General features: G+C 34.7%; 9 protein-coding genes and 1 non-coding gene across 10 annotated transcripts; 6 read left to right on the forward strand and 4 right to left on the reverse strand.

The window, feature by feature from the left end:
- Positions 1-121: 121 nt before the first annotated feature.
- On the forward strand, positions 122-4479 carry NAEGRDRAFT_79155 (uncharacterized protein; the record flags this gene model as incomplete). Its single annotated transcript, XM_002678912.1, has 4 exons — positions 122-2259; positions 2301-2624; positions 2820-3749; positions 3957-4479. 4 exons carry the CDS (start codon positions 122-124, stop codon positions 4477-4479), a joined length of 3915 nt encoding a protein of 1304 aa, XP_002678958.1.
- A 105-nt stretch (positions 4480-4584) lies between these two features.
- NAEGRDRAFT_65672 (uncharacterized protein) lies at positions 4585-5835 on the forward strand (the record flags this gene model as incomplete). The annotated part of the gene is made up of 1 exon (XM_002678913.1): positions 4585-5835. One exon carries the CDS (start codon positions 4585-4587, stop codon positions 5833-5835), a length of 1251 nt encoding a protein of 416 aa, XP_002678959.1.
- A 694-nt stretch (positions 5836-6529) lies between these two features.
- On the reverse strand, positions 6530-13058 carry NAEGRDRAFT_65673 (uncharacterized protein; the record flags this gene model as incomplete). The annotated part of the gene is made up of 4 exons (XM_002679032.1): positions 6530-7239; positions 7271-11992; positions 12038-12532; positions 12656-13058. 4 exons carry the CDS (start codon positions 13056-13058, stop codon positions 6530-6532), a joined length of 6330 nt encoding a protein of 2109 aa, XP_002679078.1.
- Positions 13059-13294: 236 nt separating this feature from the next.
- On the reverse strand, positions 13295-14679 carry NAEGRDRAFT_36109 (uncharacterized protein; the record flags this gene model as incomplete). The annotated part of the gene is made up of 2 exons (XM_002679033.1): positions 13295-14061; positions 14092-14679. The coding sequence occupies 2 exons, from the start codon at positions 14677-14679 to the stop codon at positions 13324-13326; spliced, it is 1326 nt and encodes a 441-aa protein (XP_002679079.1). The 3' UTR covers positions 13295-13323.
- Positions 14680-15749: 1070 nt separating this feature from the next.
- On the forward strand, positions 15750-16205 carry NAEGRDRAFT_32450 (uncharacterized protein; the record flags this gene model as incomplete). Its single annotated transcript, XM_002678914.1, has 2 exons — positions 15750-15836; positions 15966-16205. 2 exons carry the CDS (start codon positions 15750-15752, stop codon positions 16203-16205), a joined length of 327 nt encoding a protein of 108 aa, XP_002678960.1.
- A 132-nt stretch (positions 16206-16337) lies between these two features.
- NAEGRDRAFT_t216 lies at positions 16338-16410 on the forward strand. The gene has a single exon. It is a non-coding gene; the product is annotated as a tRNA-Phe (tRNA).
- A 592-nt stretch (positions 16411-17002) lies between these two features.
- NAEGRDRAFT_4182 (uncharacterized protein) lies at positions 17003-17404 on the forward strand (the record flags this gene model as incomplete). The annotated part of the gene is made up of 1 exon (XM_002678915.1): positions 17003-17404. A coding segment is annotated over one exon (402 nt), but the record flags the coding sequence as incomplete, so codon positions are not given.
- Positions 17405-17584: 180 nt separating this feature from the next.
- On the forward strand, positions 17585-18262 carry NAEGRDRAFT_65677 (uncharacterized protein; the record flags this gene model as incomplete). Its single annotated transcript, XM_002678916.1, has 1 exon — positions 17585-18262. The coding sequence occupies one exon, from the start codon at positions 17585-17587 to the stop codon at positions 18260-18262; it is 678 nt and encodes a 225-aa protein (XP_002678962.1).
- An 87-nt stretch (positions 18263-18349) lies between these two features.
- On the reverse strand, positions 18350-18760 carry NAEGRDRAFT_65678 (uncharacterized protein; the record flags this gene model as incomplete). Its single annotated transcript, XM_002679034.1, has 1 exon — positions 18350-18760. The coding sequence occupies one exon, from the start codon at positions 18758-18760 to the stop codon at positions 18350-18352; it is 411 nt and encodes a 136-aa protein (XP_002679080.1).
- Positions 18761-18895: 135 nt separating this feature from the next.
- On the reverse strand, positions 18896-20485 carry NAEGRDRAFT_65679 (uncharacterized protein; the record flags this gene model as incomplete). Its single annotated transcript, XM_002679035.1, has 2 exons — positions 18896-20228; positions 20274-20485. 2 exons carry the CDS (start codon positions 20483-20485, stop codon positions 18896-18898), a joined length of 1545 nt encoding a protein of 514 aa, XP_002679081.1.
- Between the last annotated feature and the right edge of the window lie 35 nt (positions 20486-20520).

Genomic DNA, 20520 nt, shown 5'->3' on the forward strand with positions numbered 1-20520 from the left:
CACTGGAAAGTTTAAAAAAATAAAGCAAAAAAATACAACAACAGCTCTCAGTAGCTGTTGAAACAAGGAATTTAATTTATTGAGGAGTATATAAGAAATGTCGTTTTTAAATCCTCCAGAGATGTCAATTATTGTTACTCCAAGTTTAGATGAAATAGAACAGAGTGATTTGGAGAGGAAACAATTGGAGCAAGAGGAAATTGAAGCTGAACGACTTCTTCCCGAGAGTTTTGATTTCACCAAGCTGAAGAAGCAATTATCATCGGAAAATATTGCAAAGAAATCCTTCACTGTGGATCCTGAGCAATTGATAAACACTGTAACAATGTTACTTGAGACAGTGGAAAAGCAGGAAAAGAATATAAGGTCACTAGCAAAAGCAGTCGCTCAAAAAAGCGATTTTTCATTGAGCAGGCAGTCATCATTTAATACCGGTGTTATGATTACTGATCCACCAAAGAAGGATCTTCCATCCTCCAGACCAACCACTCCAAAAGTTGTACATAAGGAAACTGTTTTTGTGAGGGAGGATGATCCTTTTATGAAGAACCAAATCCATAATTTAAACAATGAGTTTGCTATAATTCAAGAGGAATATACTCAACATGAAACAAGACTCACAGAAGTCGAGGCTATTGTTCATGAACAATTAACAGAGGAGAAAATGAAAACTGAAAAGAAAATTGATGAAGCTAAAGAAATGATTACAGTACTCAAATTTGACAAGGAGGAGTTGAGAAAACAAATGGATCAATTGAGACTGGATGTAAAAAAGGGATTGGAGGAAAATATTGAGTTTTTATCAAACGAAATCAAGACACATTTTGATATTTCGAATGAAAATTTAGAAAGGCTTCAAGATGATTACAACCAAAAAATATCAGCCGTAAATTCTGACTTGGGATCCAAAATTGTGGACATATCAAATAAGGTGGAATATAATTTTATGATATTTAAGGAACGAACGGAATCTCAAAAAAATGAAATTGAAGAACTAAAGTTCAGACTGACGAAACTGGAAGAAAATTTACTGAAAAAGATGGAAACCTTGTCAGATAAAATGGATAAGAATTTTCGATTACTGGAGAAGGATACCCTGAAAACTAACTACATAACCAATCTGTTGTACGACGTATTTCAGCTGGATAAACATCTAATCACTGACTTGAATGATACATATGTACAGGAAAAGTTTCAAGCTAAGGAAGATATTGGAAAATATTCCAAAATGAAAAAGGAGAAGAACAGACAAGAGTACAGAAAGATGTATACAGACATGTTAATGACCACTCCATGTTTTAAAACAATATACGACAATTCCACAAACATTGTAAACGAGTTGAGATGGGAAACCAAATTAAGAATGGACAGAGAGGGTGACAAGGTGTTAGAAGAGTTTACTGATATTCGAGAATGTATGAAACGGTTTGTGACATTTCCAGAAGTGCGAGCAGCAATTAACGAGAATGAAATAGTGAGACAAGTAGTCAATACTGTGGGTACTCATGAAAAACATATTGATACAATATTTACAAATTTTTTACCGAGAGAAGAGGCTTGGGAAGCCCTCAAACAAAAAGCAGATGAAAAGAATGTAGAGTTGAAAGCTGATCGAAAGATTGTCAATGCTCTATTTGACTATTTGAACGAGAAATTGAATACTATTCTTGGGAAAACATCTACAGAAGAAATGATGGTATCTATTAAAAAGCTTGAAGAGAAAATCAAAAGTAAGGCAGATAAGCAGGAACTTATAGAAGCCCAGCAACCAATTTACCCTCCAAATATAATTAATATCGTGCGAAAGGATATTTCTACAGAGGATCTAGTGGTAGGAATGGGTGTGAGTCAACCATGTCTCATGGCAAAAGGAGAATCCGAACAAAGTCACTCCAGTTCGTACAGATGCCTTAGTTGCAGTCGACCACTCTCTTCCAAAACGCCTTCAACAGCACCATCCGGTTCTCCTCCAAAAAGACAAAACTATTTAACTAACTTTGATCCTCTTCCTGTTCAAGCCTTAAGTGGAAATGAATCTGCTAGAGGAAAGTTGGGAACTACGTTGGGAGATCTTCAACAACAATTTCAACAACAACTTCAATTACAAATCAATCCAAACACTAGCATTCAATCTGATAGTCCAAATACAAGTCCAAAGAAGGGAGAAAAAGAAAAACCAAACCTTATTCCACCAAGTAGCCCATCTGACTTTTTCGAAATACCCAAACTAAATTTGAAAAAAGTAATGATATCTGCAGAGTAAGTTTCTTAACACATTTTAAACTCTTACATTTAACAAGAATGGAAAATCCAATCTTTAAATATACTATTAAGAGCTCAGGTCGAAGTGCAGAAGAAGAATATGAAATGGTATCAGCAAGACGAGACAATACTGACCTTGATAAACCTCCTTCACAACTTCAAAATCAAAGAAAATCTCCAGACGATATGAGACCTAAACCACCAAAGAGTGCACCTCAAGGAGGGCAGAATAATTTTATGAGATATTCTCTGAAGAGTAATTTGGATCTTTCGAATAAAGTGCCAGGAACTGCAAGAGAAAAAGAACAGGAGAAAACATCTTCAGTAATGCCACACTCTGCAAGGCCAAATTCTGCTAAAGAGTACAGGCTGAGAAGGAATGAAGGTCCTATACTTGTTGTAAAGCCAGCAACTGCAGCTCTGAAAAATAGACTCCCAAAGCTAAATGCAAGTCAAGCTTTAATTAAATAAAACAAACCCTTCGTCTAGGTATGTCATGTTGAGCAAAAAATTAGCAGCAAATTACACAAATGCTAAAACAAAAAAATGAAAAGAAGTGCTTCTGCATCTTGTGAAGGAGAAGAGCCTTCCAAGAAAACAAAACAATCTATGGAGCAAAACTTTATTTCGGAATTGGAAGAGATTGTAGAATATTGTCGTGAACAATTCGAAAAAGAATCGGAAGACCCAGATTTCATTGCTGCAGAAATTGGAAATATTCAGAGGAAATTTTACGATTTGCAGAACAAGTATGAAAAATTCAAGACAATAATTTTAAAAGAGACTTTTACTGACTTGGAAGACTTGGAAACTATGTACAATGAAGCTGATGCAATGCTCAATGAGGCTAAAGAAGCATTGGCTTCATTTATTGCTTCTGAGGAAAAAACAGAAGGTGAAATCGAAACAGACGAAAATATTGAAAATTTCATTCCACTACCTGAGCTAAATGAAGAAACAGAAGTAATACCATTTGAAAGAAGTGAATTAAGAGTAGAAAATATAGAACCCATCCCACTCTTAACATCAAGAAGTTGTTACATTTGTCAGAGACCCATTGAGAACTCCCCTGTAGTCTGTAAATATTGCTCTAACGCTTGCCATGGCCAATGCTGTGATAAACCAACAATACTGAGAGGAGAAGATACTATGATTTGTGAAGTGTGCAGTTCAATCGAGACTGAAGGAGAACCTAATTTTTATTCACTGATAATTAAATCAAAGAATGGAAATGTTACACATGTTAATGATATTGGTAATCAACTGAAAGGATTAAGCATTGATAAGTACAAAATCAAATGCCCAAAGTGTCAAGAATTAGTTGCACTAAAAGATTTAAATAGTCACACTGGAAGAAAATTTGAGTTTGATAAGTTTAGTGACTACCCTTTTGTTCCTTTTTCAGACGAGAAGAATAGAGCCGAAATATCTAGAGTTTTGATTGTTTTCAATATCAGCAAAAAGACATTAACCAATATTTGTGAAAGGTACGAAAAAAGGATTGGTCCAGTGGAAATCAATGACATGTATTTAAATGATTCATATGGTAATTTTTCAATGCACAAAGCTGTATTCATAACCTTAGAATCTGAAAAGCAAAGTTTTACACTTGCATTGTTTCTGAGCTCGTATTTAATAAGGAAGAATGGGTAAGTTTTTTTCACGTTTTAGCTTGCAATTTCAATGCAATTTAGTACTGATATCAATGTTCATCCTGTTGTATATTTTTGGAAGTCAAAAGCATTTCAGATAGTTATTCCAAGCAAACACGAAATGGAGCTTGTCATACCACCAAAATTGGATGATTTTATTGAAAGAAAGTGGCAGGTAGCTTCAGACACTTCCAATACCTTTTATGTAGTATTGAAGGATGTGGCTTATTGTTTTGCTCTTTTGAATACTGTACACGGATTAGTATTGGATAATAAGCAAATTGCAAAAGTTAAAGCAATTCAAAATCCTGACACAGACAAGAGGACTGTATTAATTCTAAATATTTATTACGCCTCTATAGAACAATTCAAATATTTCATACTTGATTGTAATACTAGCTTTGATTTTGATTGGGACGTAATGGTTGAGGAGGATGGATGCCAAATGTTGGAGGACGAAAATTCAATTTCTATCAAGTTTCAATCTGAAGAAATTGCAAAAGCATTTGTAAATGATTTTAATGATTCCTTATTTAACGAACATCATTTACAAATGTTTAATTGATTATTACCTATTTTACTCATTTTAAACAACAGCAAGAATTGTCCAATGTCAACACCAAAATTGTACAAATACAGAAATCACAAAAAAGCTTCAAACAACAAAAAAATGTCCACAACAGAATCCAAGTCAATTTTCTCCAGAATTATTTCATACATTACCTCATGGTTTATGTATATTGTTCAAGCAATTTATTCTCTCTACAAGGATGAATTAGAAAGACAGTCACGAGACGAAACTGACTATAAAAAGTGGAAACTCTACGAAGAAATACAAAGAAACCAAGAACAACCTCAACAATATGATGAAGAAAGTGTTCTCGGAGGAACTTGTCCTTCTACAAGCACAGTTTCCATACAAGAACTAAAATCATCTTCGGAGAAGGAAGACGAAACTACAAAGATAGCAATTGAAGAAGATAAGAAGACTACCACTTCTCCTATTAAACAAGAAATTCCTGTCACTTCCTCTGTTACAGAAAAGGTTGTAGAGAAGGAAGAATCTCCAATGGTTGTCATCATCAAACCTAAAGTTGTCATCAGTGAGCCAACACCAATTGTTGAAAAGAAACCAGTAGAACAAGATAACAAACCTGTCATCACCAAACCAATCAATCCAATTATTGAAGAAACAAAGAAGATTCCAAATGAAACTGTCATCCAATCATCACCTCCTAAACCTGTCAAAGAGCCAGTTGCTGCCACAACTAAAATTACTCCAAAATCGACAAGTAATAGTACTAACAATGTTGCCACTCAACCAACAACTACTGCAACACCAGAAAAGCAATCAAAACCTGCTGAAATTTCAGGACTCATTGGAGAACGTTTAAAGATGAAGAAGTTTAGAAACTTTTCTGGAAATGCATACAATTCCTTAATCAAACCAAGTAGTAAGGAAGATGCAAACAATAAGAAGGAAGTTACATCTAGTACTATCACTACTCCAGTCGCTTCAACTCAAGAGGTAATTCAACAATCTAATAACCAACTCATTCAAAGAAAGTTGAGTTCCAAACCAAAGAAGGTTTCAAGACGTCCTTCTCAACAAACCATCAAGCATTCAGATATTTTGGCAAAATTAGAAGAAGAAGCAACTATTGACTTGCCAGATGTTGAAAAATTCAAAGAATTGGAAGAATTTTCTCAATTGGAAAAGAAGGTTGGTCTCGAAAATGCAATCAAACAAACGAAGGAAAAGAAGAGTACAACTGCTCCACCACCTCCACCTCTTTCTCAAGTTGTAAATGTAAATACTAATGATGCCTCTCCATCCAAAACAAAGAGTGCTAAGGTCACACTTGATGCCATCTTGAATGCCAAGGGTTCACTCAGAAAAACCACTGAAGAATGGAAGTGAAATTGTGATTATGCATTAGCTGTTGTAACTGCACAATCTTTTTATTGGGGTGGTGATGGTTATATTGACTACTCTCGCAAATAGTGAATGTTAATGAATATCTACAAATAATCGTTAAATTATATTAATAATAATATAATACTATTATATTATTTAAATATTGGAGTAAAGTAACACGGAGCAAATTCAACACAATGTTAAATAATAAATTAAAATGTTGTTACAAATAGGTGCTACACAATAATTGTGAGTGATGAGAAGGTGTAAAAGATTTTTACATTATTGTACAAAACCAACAACATCCTTCACTCTTTCCTTGATATTCCACAGCATCACGATGATGATCCTCTAAATTTACTTTCCGATAATTATCATTTTGATCCGATGATGTATTTTCATAGCGTGAGAATGTTGGACGTTCTCCACGTGGAGTCTGAGCAACTTCATCGCCAAGGTCAAAAGGTGTTGAAATGTTGTGCTTTCTTGTCATGTTTGTGTGGCAATTAATTATTGGCGAGTGTTGGCTGTTCAAAGTTGTGTGGATTTTTTAAGCTGTGTTTGAATTGACATGCTCCAATTATCTTCAAATTAGTTTTGCTTTTAGTGTGTTAAAATGTTTGAACGGAAAATCATTCATTAACATGCAGCCATTTTGGACTGGATTCACTGAGATTCACTTTGAAAATCTGTGTGTTTATTCATCATCAGAATCGTCTAGCAATAAATCATCAACAGTTTTAACCACTCGTGTTGGTTTCTTCTGGGTTGGAATGACGACTGCAGTTGATCTTTTACGAGATGAGGTTGGGATGGCAGTTCCTGTAAAGCTACCAATTGCGTTTCTTCTCGTTTTAATAACCTTTTGTGTACTTGTTGCCGAGGAGACTGATACAGTTGAGGGTGGCTCAGAAATTGGAGAAACAGTTTCAACAGCTGGAGCACTTGTTGGCTTTTCCTCTTGTCTTTTCTTAGCATATGAAGTGAGTAAAGAACCCAAATCATCGTCATCATCATACTCAACTTGATCGATTTTTGACTTTTCTTCTTTAAGAATTGATTTTACCATGTCATCATCTTCATCTTCAGAGCTTGAATCATCAGTTTTGGATTTCACATTTCCATTGGTTGCTGTTGGTGGCTTCACTTGGGCTGATGTGATTGGTTGTTGAGGTAGAATAGTTTCTTCATCATCATATTCAGTATCTTCATTCATTTCCTGTTGTTGCTGAAGGGCTAAGAGTTCTTTAAGCACTCGCTCAGTATCATCTTCATCATCTTGTTCAATTGCTGGACTTGGAGTTAAAGCAGGTGACATGACTGCAATGTCCTTATTTGGTGATGAAAAATTAACTGTTGAGCTAGGAAGAGCTGGCTTTGGCTGTTCTTGTTGTACTTCTGGAACCACTTGTTTTGGTACAGGTTCTGGTTCAGGTACTGTGGATTGGTTGTGGAGTAGTATTGATTATTGGCTCAACAATTTCTTTTGTTTCAGGAATAAATATTTCTGGTTCCTCCTTGGTGGCTGTAACCTCCACTACTGGAATTACAGGAATAAAGACTTGTTTTTCTGCTTCTTTTGGTTGTGGAACAATTACTGGCTCGGCATCTTGTGTATCCTTAAGAGTTTCAGGAATTAATTCTGGTGTGGTTACAACTTCAATTGATGGCAATTCTGTAGTAATTAATTTTTCAATAACTTGTTCTGGAATAATTGGTTCCTCTTGTTTTGGTTCTTCCTGAGGCATAGTAGAAATAGACACAATTGGAATTTCAACAATCACTTCCTCAGGTATTGTTGGAGCTGTTACAATTTCTGGCTCACTAACAATTTCACTTTTAACTGGTTCATCCACAACAGAAATAACAGGAGTGCTTTCCACTACTACAGGTTCAGGAATAGTCGACTCAGTTGGTGTATTCTCTGTTTCGGCGACAATTTCACTTTCAGGAGGCACAATAACCTCTGGCTCTTTAACTTCTTGTTCAATGATTTTGTCTTCTTCTGTTGGTATTATTGGCTCTTCAATATAAACTGGAGTGTGAGCTGCTACTGGAGGTAAACTTTCTACAATTGGTGTTTCTGTAATTATTGGAGTTTCATCTTGTACTTTAGGCTCCTCAATAATTACTGGAACAATCAACCCAGGAATTAATGATTCAACAGATGCAATAGGAGTAGAGATTACAGTTTCAGAAGGTTTCTCCTCAGTTGTGGTAACTGAAGGCTCTTGAACAATTACCTCTTCTTTGACAGCCATTGGTGAAGTGTTTTGCTCTGGTAGTGGGCTTATTGGTGGAGTAGATACATTTGGTGATTCAGTTTTAACAGAAATATCTTGAGTTGGTGTTGCAGTAATAACAGGAGTGACAGTCAACTCATCGCCATAACCCTCATCGTCATAGGATTCGACTTTTGATGGCTCAACCGGTGTAGAAACCACAGACTTTGGCTCAATTACAAATTCCTCTTTGTGATCACTGAAAGCAACTGCCTTCTTTTTCTTTGATGAGATTACGAATGATTTTCTTGTAGTTGGTACTGTAGTGGTTGGTGAGCTAGCGACTGGTGTGGTTGGTGTTTCCTTATTGTTTGGAACTTTCTTGATATTGGAAATTACCTTCTTTGATCCTACAGTAATTGGTTCAATGCTTGGAGTAACAGCATCCTCAACGATTGGGGATGAAACTGTTGTTTCTTCTTGAAGTGGAATTTGAGGAGTTGGCGTCTCTTCCTTTGTTGGAGTGTTGGTTTCGAATGAGCTTTCGTCTAAATGTTTTGCTGGTACATTTTGAGTATTTGATTCCTCCTCTTCGTCAGTAAGATCAAAATCAGAATCCTCATCTTTCTTTGGTTGAGTTTGTGGTTCTTCAACTTTCTTCAATGAGGCAAATGTTGTAGAGCTAGTAATTGGTCCAAATTCAATTACATCAGAAAGTGTAGAAGCAAGAAAATCTCTTTCCTCTTGTGGAATTCTCATAGAACTTCTATTCTTAATTTGAGCAACATCTTGATCCTTCTTTTTGAACATTTTGAAAACTGACTTGGCTTTTGATCTTCCTTTTGGTTCATCAGTTGCCAAATTAATAATTGGCATTGAATTGACTTTTTCATGATGTTTAGGTGTTGAAGCTGGCTTGCTAGATTTCTTACTTCTTGGTGTCTCCTCATCTCCACTGAATGTTCCAAAGTCAGAATCTGAGCTCTGTCCAGGATCATTGAATGGTGCAATGACTTTCAACTTTTCTGGAGTAACTCCTGGTAATAAAGTTTCTTGTTCATCGAAAGAATCAAAATCAGAGTCAGATCTCGCAGCACTAACAACTGTAACTTGATTTTCAATATTTTCTTCATCAACAATTGATTGTGTTCCAATAATAGAGGTTGCCATTGCATTTTGTAATGCAGATGAAACTTCAGGTGTTTCTGTTTCTATTTCAGGTGTTTTAGGTGTTGTTGGTTCAGGTGTCTTTTCTTTAACAACGATTGGTGCTGATACGCTTGTTGGTTGTACCACAGGTGGTTTCTCAGGTGTAGCTTTGATTTCTTCATCTACCTCACCACTCTTAGCAAGTAATTCCTTTAGAATATCATCCTCGTCATCGTCATCTTCAATTGGTTCTGGCTTCTTTGGTTCAACAGGTGGCTTTTCAGGTGTTGCTTCTTTTTTGGTTGCAGCAACTACTACTGGAACAAGAATAGGAGTAAGATTGAGTGGATTAGTAGTAGCTGCTTGTTCTGCCTTCTTTGGTTCATTGAATTGAGTTGCTGAACGATCTCTTTCACCGGTAACATTTGAGGTTGCTAAAACGGTTGTAGTTGGACTAATGAAAGTTCTTCCTCTAGATCTGAGAACACTCTCCTTTCTCTTCTTTGTCTCTGCATCATCGTTCTTTTCGTTCAGAAGGGATTCCAATAAATCGTCGTCATTGAGATATTTCTGCATGTTGGTTTCTGGAATTGGAACTGAAAATTTCTTTTCAGGAGGGGTTGAATTTGCTTCTGGTTGTTTAACAGTATCCTTTCTTCTAATTATATTAATGGTAGCTCTCTTATTTATCATGGAGCCGACAGCATCTCCAGCTGTCTTTTCCAACTCTGATCTCAAAAAGACTCCCTTATTTCTCTTTCTATTACTGTTGATATTTTGAATTTCTTCATCTGAGATTTTGAGTGAGGTTTCATTCTCTACCTTTTCTAATTCTTTCAATTCGGCAATTTTAGCTGAATAGTGTTGCTTAATATTTCTGTGTCTCTTTTGGATTCTACTTCTCTTGTCAGAGTCGCTGGCACTATCTGATTTTTCTTGCTCTCCATACTTGAAAATTGATTGATTGACCACCAAGGAAACATTCAAGAAATCACTTCTTGGTTCCAAATTCAAAGATTTGGCAATCAGAGCATCGCTTCCATATTTAGTTCCCTTTGCCTTGATAAATGAAAGTCCTCCCACTTCAGTAGCTCCATACTTTTCAAAGTTTGGAGTGTCTGCAATACCAAACACTGGATGGACTTCAAGAACTGGCATTTGTTTGTTGCCCAATCTTGAAATTCTTTTCAAGTCCATACTTGCGAAAAAGTCCTGTTGATGATTTTTAGCTCTAGGGGTTGCTGCAACCATGTCTTCACTAGAGGAGGGATCACTCTTCTTCTTTATCTTTCCAAGTAAAAAGTCGCTGAGACTATTCATGGCCTTGTTTTGTGAAGAATTCTTCTTGAGCTTGTTCATAAAATCTTCCAATTCTTGCTTGTCCTTATTTTGAGTTGTCTTCTTGATTTGTTCAGTGAGGTTTTGCTTTGGTGTCAGAGTAATTTGTTGGTTCTTTTCATCGAGATAGCCCATTTCATTTAGTAAACTTAACCACTTAGTACCACCATCATTTCTCAATTGGCCTAAGAGTTCAATAACCTTTGTTGACCTTTCTTCAAGTTCTGGAAATTCTTCCTTGACTTTCTTTGCATCTTCTTCTGGATTGGATTGAACTTTTGACGGAGCATTCTTTGAATATTCAGGAATTTCATTGAAAACTCTTTTCTTTTTCTTTTTAGATTTCTTATTCTTTCCTTCCTTCTTTTTCTTCTTCTTTTCCTCTTTAACTTGTTTGACTTCTTCTTGGATGAGTGATTTGGAACTGCTACTCTTCTTGATTTGTTTTCTCAAATCCACAAAGTTATCATTTTCAATATCAGCATCACTACCATCAGTGTCACTCATACTGCCATTTTGCGAACTGGTATCAGTGGCTGTTGAAGAACCTGTTTGTGAGAGATTGAGAATATCCATGATGTCCTTCTTCAGATATTTGACACCATCTAGAACAAATTCTTCACTAATATTTCTTCTGAAATAGGACAGAATAGTTCTGTGGTAATTTCCATATCTACAAATTTCCATGTTACCACTCAGTTGAAGATCATGAAGCTTGTTGAAAAATTGCAATTGCTTGATTTCTTGCCATGCCGTTAATTGATTAGATCTAAGATTGATCCGTTTAAGATGAGAACTAGAATTGGCTGTTATTCTCCTAAGATTTTCAGCAACATCTTGATTGAGTTGGTTATTCTCCAAGTTAATTATTTCTAATTTAGGGCAAACAACACCATGGAATGAATCTAAGCTTTCCAATTCATTGAATGCCAAGTTGAGTTCGATTAAATTTGGTAAATTAATAGTGATACAATTCTTTTCCTCTGTGTCTTTCTTCCTTAAAATAGTGTGTAAATTGTTGTGTGAAAGATTTAAAACCATCAAATGGCTCAACACGAAATGCTTTCCCACATCATTGAAAGCATCAAAAATTGAAATTTCCAAATTGGTATTTTTCAAAATGAAAACCTTCAACTTGTTCACTAACAAATCAATAAATGCTGGTTTAGAAAATATTGGTGGAACCTCTCCCTTCTTAAACCAAACATTGGAAATGTTCAAAACCTCCAAAACTTTGAAAACATCTTTCGACTTTTCGGAGAATTCATTCTTTTGTTCTCTATCATCTGGTTCCAAGAAAATATCAAACAGTAATTGCTCGTCAATACTAATCAAATTTAACACTCTCAGTGTCTCAGAAAAATCATGGAAAATATTTCTTTCAATCCTCAAAAATTGTGAATCCAAAACTGTCAATCCTTCCAAATTGATTGTCTTGAATGCTGACTCTTCTATTGAACATGTTGATATTCAAAAAATTGAATCCAATTACTTACCTGTTGTCTCATCGTTCGTAATAAATTTTCCTTTAATATACAATAATCTTGTAAAATTTGATCGAATAATCAAATGTTTCAAGTTGTGAAAAAGTGTCAAATCAACCTCAACATCTTCAGTTTTGTTTGATTGCATTGGACCTTTCTTTGTCTTGTTTGTTTCCAATTGTAAAACTCGAATATTCTTAAAAATGTAAATAAATCTCTCAAAATCAGTATTAGTCAACTCGGTAATAAATTCATTATCAACAATTTGCTCAACAAACCAAGAGAAGAAACTCTTTTTTTCTTTCTGTTTTCGTTTAAATTCCTTAACTCGAGCATTTAAAATTCTCAAAATTTTGTATTTCATTTTCAAAATCTTTGAATTTGGTACTTTATGATTGACCATTCCAAATAAAGAATCATAACGAATTTTGTTCATCAAGTGATGAAAATAAATAGTACTAATCATTGGCAGGAGTGGATTTTCATCGAGTGCAAACGGTGATTTGTCTTGTTAATATTTCAAATCATCATTTCAATAAAATCATCATCACACCATGTAAAAACAGTTGTGTTGTTATAATAATTTTGTTGTTTTTTGATAATTAGAGACATTAAAAACAAACTACCTACTTTCTTCAATGTATGCTCCGTTGCTTTGTAAATACTTTTCAACCCATTCCGAATGAATTTTCTTCCTCCTTTCCCACCATCTTTCAATTATTGATTTTTCCACTTCCAAAGTTTCCTTTCTAGAATTTGTTAAATTATTGTTGCTGTTGTTATCGGTGGGATTTGTTTGGTTATTATCATAATCATTCATTAGAAAGGGGTCCACACCACAAACTGTCAAAAAATCATTAGTGATTCGGAGAGGTTCTTTCGTATTATTATTTGAAGGTGTGGTATAGGGATATAGGTGAGTCACATTCATGAATTGATGAGCACGAGTAAGTAGTTTTTCACCGTGCTCTATTAGATAGAGTGAAAAAAGTTTTAGGATGTCTTCTGCATCCACGGCTTTGGCAGATGACATTTTTTTTGATTATTATAATTATGTTTGATTAGGATGCTTGATATTTCAGAATCGGTGTAACGAAACTATCATAAATCAACACCAATGTTTTTTATCTTTCTCCATTACTAAGTACTTGATGGAAATCTAAATATCGAGTTCACAAAGATTGATCTCCCATTTTCATTCAAATGAACACAGATAATGTCAAGATAATTTCATTCTTCATTCCAAAAGAAAGAAAATGCATTTTCTTTACAGAAATAATTTAGTTTATATTTACAAGTTAATGGTGGTTAATATCTTTACATTTAGAACAGAGGCAGTGAACTGGACCAATATGTTTAGCAATACAGAGGTCAGCTGGGTGAGACTTTCTTGATTCCAAATAATCATTTACAAAGTCTTCAATCTTTTGCTTACTGACATTAGGCATGACAATACAGTGAGCAACAGTTCCTTCACAGGCAAGTTGCCACTTCTTGACAAATTCCTCATCCATTGGTCGTTCCAAAACAATTGTATTTGAGTGATCGTTCAATAAGCATCCAACTCCGGCTTCTTTCAATAATTTGATCATGTACTTGGCATTTTCTAAACACTTTCTGGCATCTGAGGCAAATCCTTCAGTTCCCTTCTTTCTCAAAGTCAACCACAAGTATAAAGAAGCTTGTCCATTTCTTGAACCCATGATAGTGGTATCAACACTGTTAAGATAATCAATGTGACTCTTCAATGTTTCAACATATCTCTTTCTAGTAATTGTGACACCACATGGCATTGGACAACCCATAAATTTGTGACCAGAAACTGAAATTGAACCAATTGGCTTGGTAAAGTTAACTTCGAGAGCTTCTTCAATAAATGGCAAAATCAAAGCAAACAATGCACCATCACAGTGAATGAAGAATTCATCTTCAGTGTATCCAGTTCTCTTGAAAATTTCCAAAATTGTATCCAAGTTATCAACTGCACCTTTAACAGTTGTACCAATGTTAACGTTCATAACAATTGGTCTCTTCTTCTTTCCGATAGATAAATCTTCAGTTTCAACTCTATTCTTAATCAATTCTTGTTCAAAGATTGCATAATCAATTTCACCAGTGAAAAGTGTTGGAACTCTAATTTCTGGCATTCTGTACAATTTGGCAGCCTTAGATACAGAGTAGTGAGATTCACGTGAGGAAACCAAAACAGCATCTGGGAATTGTTCTCTACCTAACAAGATACCATACAAATTACCTTCTGTTCCACAATTTGTGACATATCCCCAATATTCATCATGGCTCCAATTCTTGGTATTGTCCTTATCTTCACATGGACCAATTTTCCACAACTTGGCAAAGAATTCCAAAACAGATTGTTCAAAAGCTCTAGAGTGAACACCATAATTTGATTCAACAAAAGGATCACCCAAATTGTTAACTGAATAACGTAAGAATGGTGACAATTCTTCATGATTATAACTCAAATTGTAAGGATAACCAAAGTGGTGATAGGTTCTTTCTTCAATATGTTTCTTATATTGATCGAGAATATCTTGTGTTGAGAGATTTTCATTTATGACAAAGTTGAAATTCTTATCAACGATTTGTGGACCATTGGTTGAAGTGCTATTACTGTTAGTTGTTGTTGATTCCATCTTGTTGTGTTTAGTTAAAAAAGACAGTAAGTAGCAAAGAGAGAGGTTGAGTGTGGAGTTGTTTTTTTGTGCTTGGAAAATGTTGTGGCACAGATGTACGTCGATTTAAATTGAAGGGTCCTATTCTCAATAGAATCATTATTGAATGCTCATCATTATATTTAAATCGTCATGATGCTGGTCGCCACTGATGATTCATCAGCACAATAATATTCCTTCATCACAAGTGACGCACTAATGATGAAAGGAAGAGCAAATGAAGAGAGAGGAGAATTTTCATCTTTTCAAAATTGAATTGAACCAATTATTCTACACAATTATTAACCACCTCAAATGAGCGTTAAAATAAACCTTGGCAAAAACTCAGCAAAAGCGCGAACCGTAGATGTATGTGCTACTATAAATGCTCAACAAGTAATGGCGCCAACTTGAGCGCACGTCTCTGATGCTTATACCCGTACAGAATGTTCACAGGAAAATTATCAAAAGGAACCAAGGTTTCAAATTTGAACCATCAAAACATGGGAAGAGAATGTTACTGGAATGATTTATATGGTTGTATCAGGTTTGATTTTGTTGACCATTTGGTCTTTCTGTTTCGTATCAGTTTCTAACAATTATAAAATCCTTAAGCACCTTGTTGAGTAAAGATAACAAGAAGATATTGTTAAAAGTGTGGTCAGCACTTACATATTTGGTGATGGAAACTGTGAACCAATTTTTCCAATGAAGATTCATAACTTGCCACATCATGAAGCAAAGATATCATTAGGAAGATATTGATCATCTATTACAAATTGACTGAATATCTGTAATCTCCGTTGAGAATTGAAACTTTACAATTTTATTGAGATGTCTGATCTACAGAAATTTCGTCAAACTACAGAAATAATTAAGATAACCATTCTAATACCAGATTTAAATAGAATTACAATCAAGTCAGGTGTCATCAGTCCAATTATAATATTCAAAAAAAAATGAACGTAAGATCAATCTTGACTGTCCTCGTTGTGTTGCTCGTCGCCGTATGCTACTTGCATGGTGTCACTGCCATCAAACCACAAGCCAAAATGGCAGGTGTCAAGGAATTGAACAGAAATAACTTTAAATCATTTGTTAAGAATAATGAAAATATTCTTGTTGAATTCTATGCTCCAGTATGTTATCAAAAATTATTCGGATGAAAATTCTAAATATCTTGTTGTTATTACACTTTCAATATTTCTAATATTTTATTGGAATACAAATATTCGAAATTTGATATTTGATGAAACTAATACAAATAGTGGTGTTATTATTCTAAGGAATTCGCTAATGAAATGAAGAAGCTCGGTAAGATGAAATTGTCAGGTGTCAAGGTTGCCAAGATCAATGGTGACAAGTTCTCTGGTATTGCCAGAAAGTACAAGGTTGATGGTTTCCCATCTATTTTGTTGATCAAGAATGGTGAAGCTGTTGAATACAAGGGTGTTCAAAACACTGCTAGAAAGGTCAGACAATTCGTCAAGAAGAATATTTCTGCTTAAATAAATTCTTCTCTATGTCTACCTTTGAACTCAGTTATACACCCGATGAATCATTGTTTTATTTCAATGAAAAAGAATAATTACATTTAAATTTACATTCAAAAAGGTTAAATTCATCTACTAACTCGAGAAGCCGACATAGCTCAGTTGGGAGAGCGTAAGACTGAAGATCTTAAGGTCCCTGGTTCGATCCCTGGTGTCGGCAAATTTTAACACCCAAAACTTTTAATTCAAGTTAAAATAAATTTATTCAATCAATTTTTGTAAATAAAAGAAAAATGAGTGACAACAATCACAGCCAGCAGGAGGAATTTGCCAACAATATCCAACATCAACCGGATATCATTCAACAACAACAGCAACCAAACAATAACTTTTCCAACGATGTACCATCATCATCATCATCAGGGTCATCGGATTTTTACATAAATAATTCTTCATCACCAATGCAGGACAATATGTTCATGGATAATTCATCATCATCATTTAATATGAATTATATGCCACCTTCTTTTAATAATCAATTTAATCCGAATCAAATATATAATCAAGCTGCTAATCAATTTTCGCCACAACCAAATAATAATATGAATTTTATGAATCCAACAGTTTATGCTCCACCAATGAATCAAAATCCACAAACATTACAGGAAATGATTGAACAAAAAAGTAATTATATTCCACCAGAGAAACGAGTTGTCAGACCATTACCATTATCTCCATTCATGGAAGGATTTGATTCAATGGAACAAATTCAAAAACAATTGGCTATTAAGAAAGCTATTGAAACAATGACTGAATCATGTGTTTCTAAATCTGCTTTTGCAGCTGTTGCTGGTACAGTTTTGGGAGGTGCTTTTGGTATTATTAGTGCCAGTTTTACACTTGAAAATACATATATGAAAACTCCACAACAAATTATTCGTGAAGAATCAATGACAGGAAGGGAGAAAGTGAGAGAATACTTTAGAGAAACAAAGAATAGATGTGTCAGTATGGGTAAATCATTTGGTGCTGTTGGTGCTTTATATAGTTTCTTTGAATGTAGTTTGGAGAAGGTGAGAGGTAAGAAAGATGTTAAGGGAAGTTTAATGGCTGGTTGCATTTCTGGTGCTGTTCTGGCTAGAAAAGCTGGTATTGGTCCAATGATTTTAGGTTGTGCTACATTCAGTGCTTTCAGTGGTGCTATTGATTATTACACTGAATATACTTAATTAGTAAAAAGAGTTTAAATTTTGTTTCACTTTGGACTTGAAAGATTATTTTGGTGCATTTTCATAAATAAGCACTCTGCTGAGTTCCACAAACAACTTTATCAATAAGGTTTACTTGTTTCCTTTCGCTACTTTTTTGAGAGAATTCAAATCAGCTAAAAAAATATGATACACGAAAGTCCAACATATTCAAACGATTCCTCACCAAGTGCTCTAGTGTTGGCTGATTCACAATTTAGTTCCTCCCCAATTGAAACAGAAGAGGAAAAGTACATTCAACAGCAATACATTAATAGGAAACTGAAAAAAGAAGGAATAACAACAGGTAATCAATTTCTTTCTAGATTTTCAGAGAAACACTCAACGCAACAATGTCTATTAGGTTGCATTATCACATCAGGATTGATTTGCTTTTCCTTGTTTTGCATGGGAATTGTCCTATTGTTCATTTTCAGTGTTGTTTCGTTTACAATAATCGATTATGGAAATTACAATTTTCAAAAAACATGTTCAGTGTTGGATATTTCATGTAATGATAGTCAACTGTGTAGAGGAATTTTGTCGTACGGAGGAAAGAATTATACAAGTCAGGATGAATATCCACTCGATTGTAATGTTTGGAAAGAAGTAAGAAAGGGAATTTCAGTACCATGTTATTTTAACAAGGCAGAAAAGCTGTCAATGCTCTATCCACTAGTTGTCTTTGATGATTGGTCACTGCTTATTTCCTCCTCCTCATTGATGGTATTGGTTCCAATAAGTGGTCTGATATGTGCAATCCTCATGATTTGTTCAGTGAAACATGGAAATGTGTGGGGTAAAAATAGCAAGATAAACAGGTAGTGATTGGTTCATCCACCTTCTGAGAAGATTATTTCCAATAAGAATTAAATCTTGAATATTTTGAATTTGTGTGTATATTTACAAAGATTAATTAACATAGTCCATCAAATCATCATTATCAGCTGTTACATCAACGTGTTCCTGTAACGTTTCAGCATTTACATGTTGCACCTTTGTTGGAACAACAGGAGAATATGTTAATACTTCATCATCCAAATCCAAGACATCATCTTCATCATCGTCATGTCTCTCAGGTTCTTTAATTCCTAATTTTCTCCTTATATCACCTAAAGCCTTTGTAATAAATTCCAAATCACTTTTCATTTCCTTCATCATGAATTGATGAATTTGAAAATCCTTTTGAATATTTGGCAACTCTATCGAGCATTTATCATTAATTTGTTGTAATTGTTCATTGGTATGTTTCATAGCCTTGACAGCTTCTACTTGCTTAGCATGAATTTGTTGCATATCTGTTGGGTGAAGAGCAGCATTCATAATACTGTCCACAAATAATTTACTTGTCGATGACGATTGTTGTTGCTGATCAACTTGTTCCGAAGTTGATGAAGATAATATTTGACTCATTTTTTAAAATTAGATTTTTTGAATTATTTTGAAATTATTTTTTATTTATTTCTTCTTATGAGAAAGGAGCATGAGGGAAGCAACAAAACTTAAAATCATCTTCTTCTTAACTTCAACAATATCTTCCCACAATAAGAAAACAACAGCACCAATCTTTCTGGCAACTGAAATGGCATACTTGGCATTTTGTTCCTTATCATCAGAAATCATTTCAAGGTTACAAGATTGTGGTGAAATAGCGTGACACAAATTGATCAAGAAAACACCATCAGTCAATGATGAATCTTCAAATGATGAAATAGTAGTGTGACCAACAGTCTTGTTAGCCCATTTGAGAACGTCATCTTCACTAACAGCCTTACCACCACCAAGATTTTTCAAAGTATCAAGGAGTGAAATCTTCATCAATTGCCAGACGACAGCCAAAACAAGTTTCTTGTTACCATCATTAATATCCTTTCCTGAAATGTTATTGACCTTAACACCAATATGTTCAGAAGCAGCAACACAAACATTACAATTTCCAACAGCTTGGAAAACATTTCTTGGATACTTTTCAATCTTCTTTCCTTCAAGACATCCTGGTTTAATCTTTTCCAAAATTTCAGCAAACATTCTTCCATCACGCAAATCATCGAACAAGTTAGCAACGTTAACTCCCAAACTTTGAATCCAGAAAGTGAAAGCTCTTTCTTCTCTAGTACCTTCACCATCCAAATCCAAAAGATTTGCATAATCAGTCATATCCTTAGGAGCTTCAAGAGCTGGCCTTGTGTTGAAAAGGTTGGCAACAAAGGCAAGGTTGAGCTTTGAATTACCCTTAACAACATCAAGTGGTTTGACGAGTTTTCTACAATCAATCTTGGCAGCTTCATTCAACATCTTATCAGCTCTCTTTTCCATATCAGATTCATTCAATGGTGATAAAGTACAACATTCTGGAGCAATTTGCTTCAAGAGACGAGTATAAATTTCAGAGTCTGTAACATCGGATGAAAAGTTGGTGATTTTTCTTGATGATCCACTCTTATCCATATGATAGTTAACCCATCTCATAAGAATTTCTTCAGTTGGTAATTTAATAAAGCTTTCCAAAGATTCACCTTCCTTCAAGAGGAGAACCAATTCAGGATGGTGCTTGATTGAAATATCCTTAGTAAGACATCTCTTAAGAACTTGCCACAATAATCCTAGGACAATGTGTGGTAGACCTTCTTGAATACTGGTTCTGGTAATGTTAACAGTTTTACAACCAATACCAGCAGCAGAGTTGATGGCCAATTCCAAGTTTTCATTAAGTTGCCATGGATTCAAATTTCCCTTCATGTTAATGACACGTTCGTCAATAGTTTGAGGAGAAGCAATATTAATTAATTTACTATTAACAATTACCAAAAAATCATCTCTGTTTAAAAAAACCTACCAAAAGATGATACCATCCTTAAGTTTATCAAACAAAGCTTCACTGTGAATAGGAAGCTTTGACTTGACATCCTTATCCTCTCTAAGTTCGTTGGAAATGTATTCAGAAAAACTTTCGACTTCAGCCTTATCGAATGAGTGAGTACCAGTTACACCACTCACTGAGGTAGTATTTTCAGAACGACTGGTAAGCTTTGCTTGTGTTGAGGACATTTTTTATTGTGATTGTATTGTACTGGTGTCTCCAA

This window comes from Naegleria gruberi (assembly GCF_000004985.1).
Source record: "Naegleria gruberi genomic scaffold NAEGRscaffold_15, whole genome shotgun sequence".
NCBI classification, from domain to species: domain Eukaryota; phylum Heterolobosea; class Eutetramitea; order Acrasida; family Naegleriidae; genus Naegleria; species Naegleria gruberi.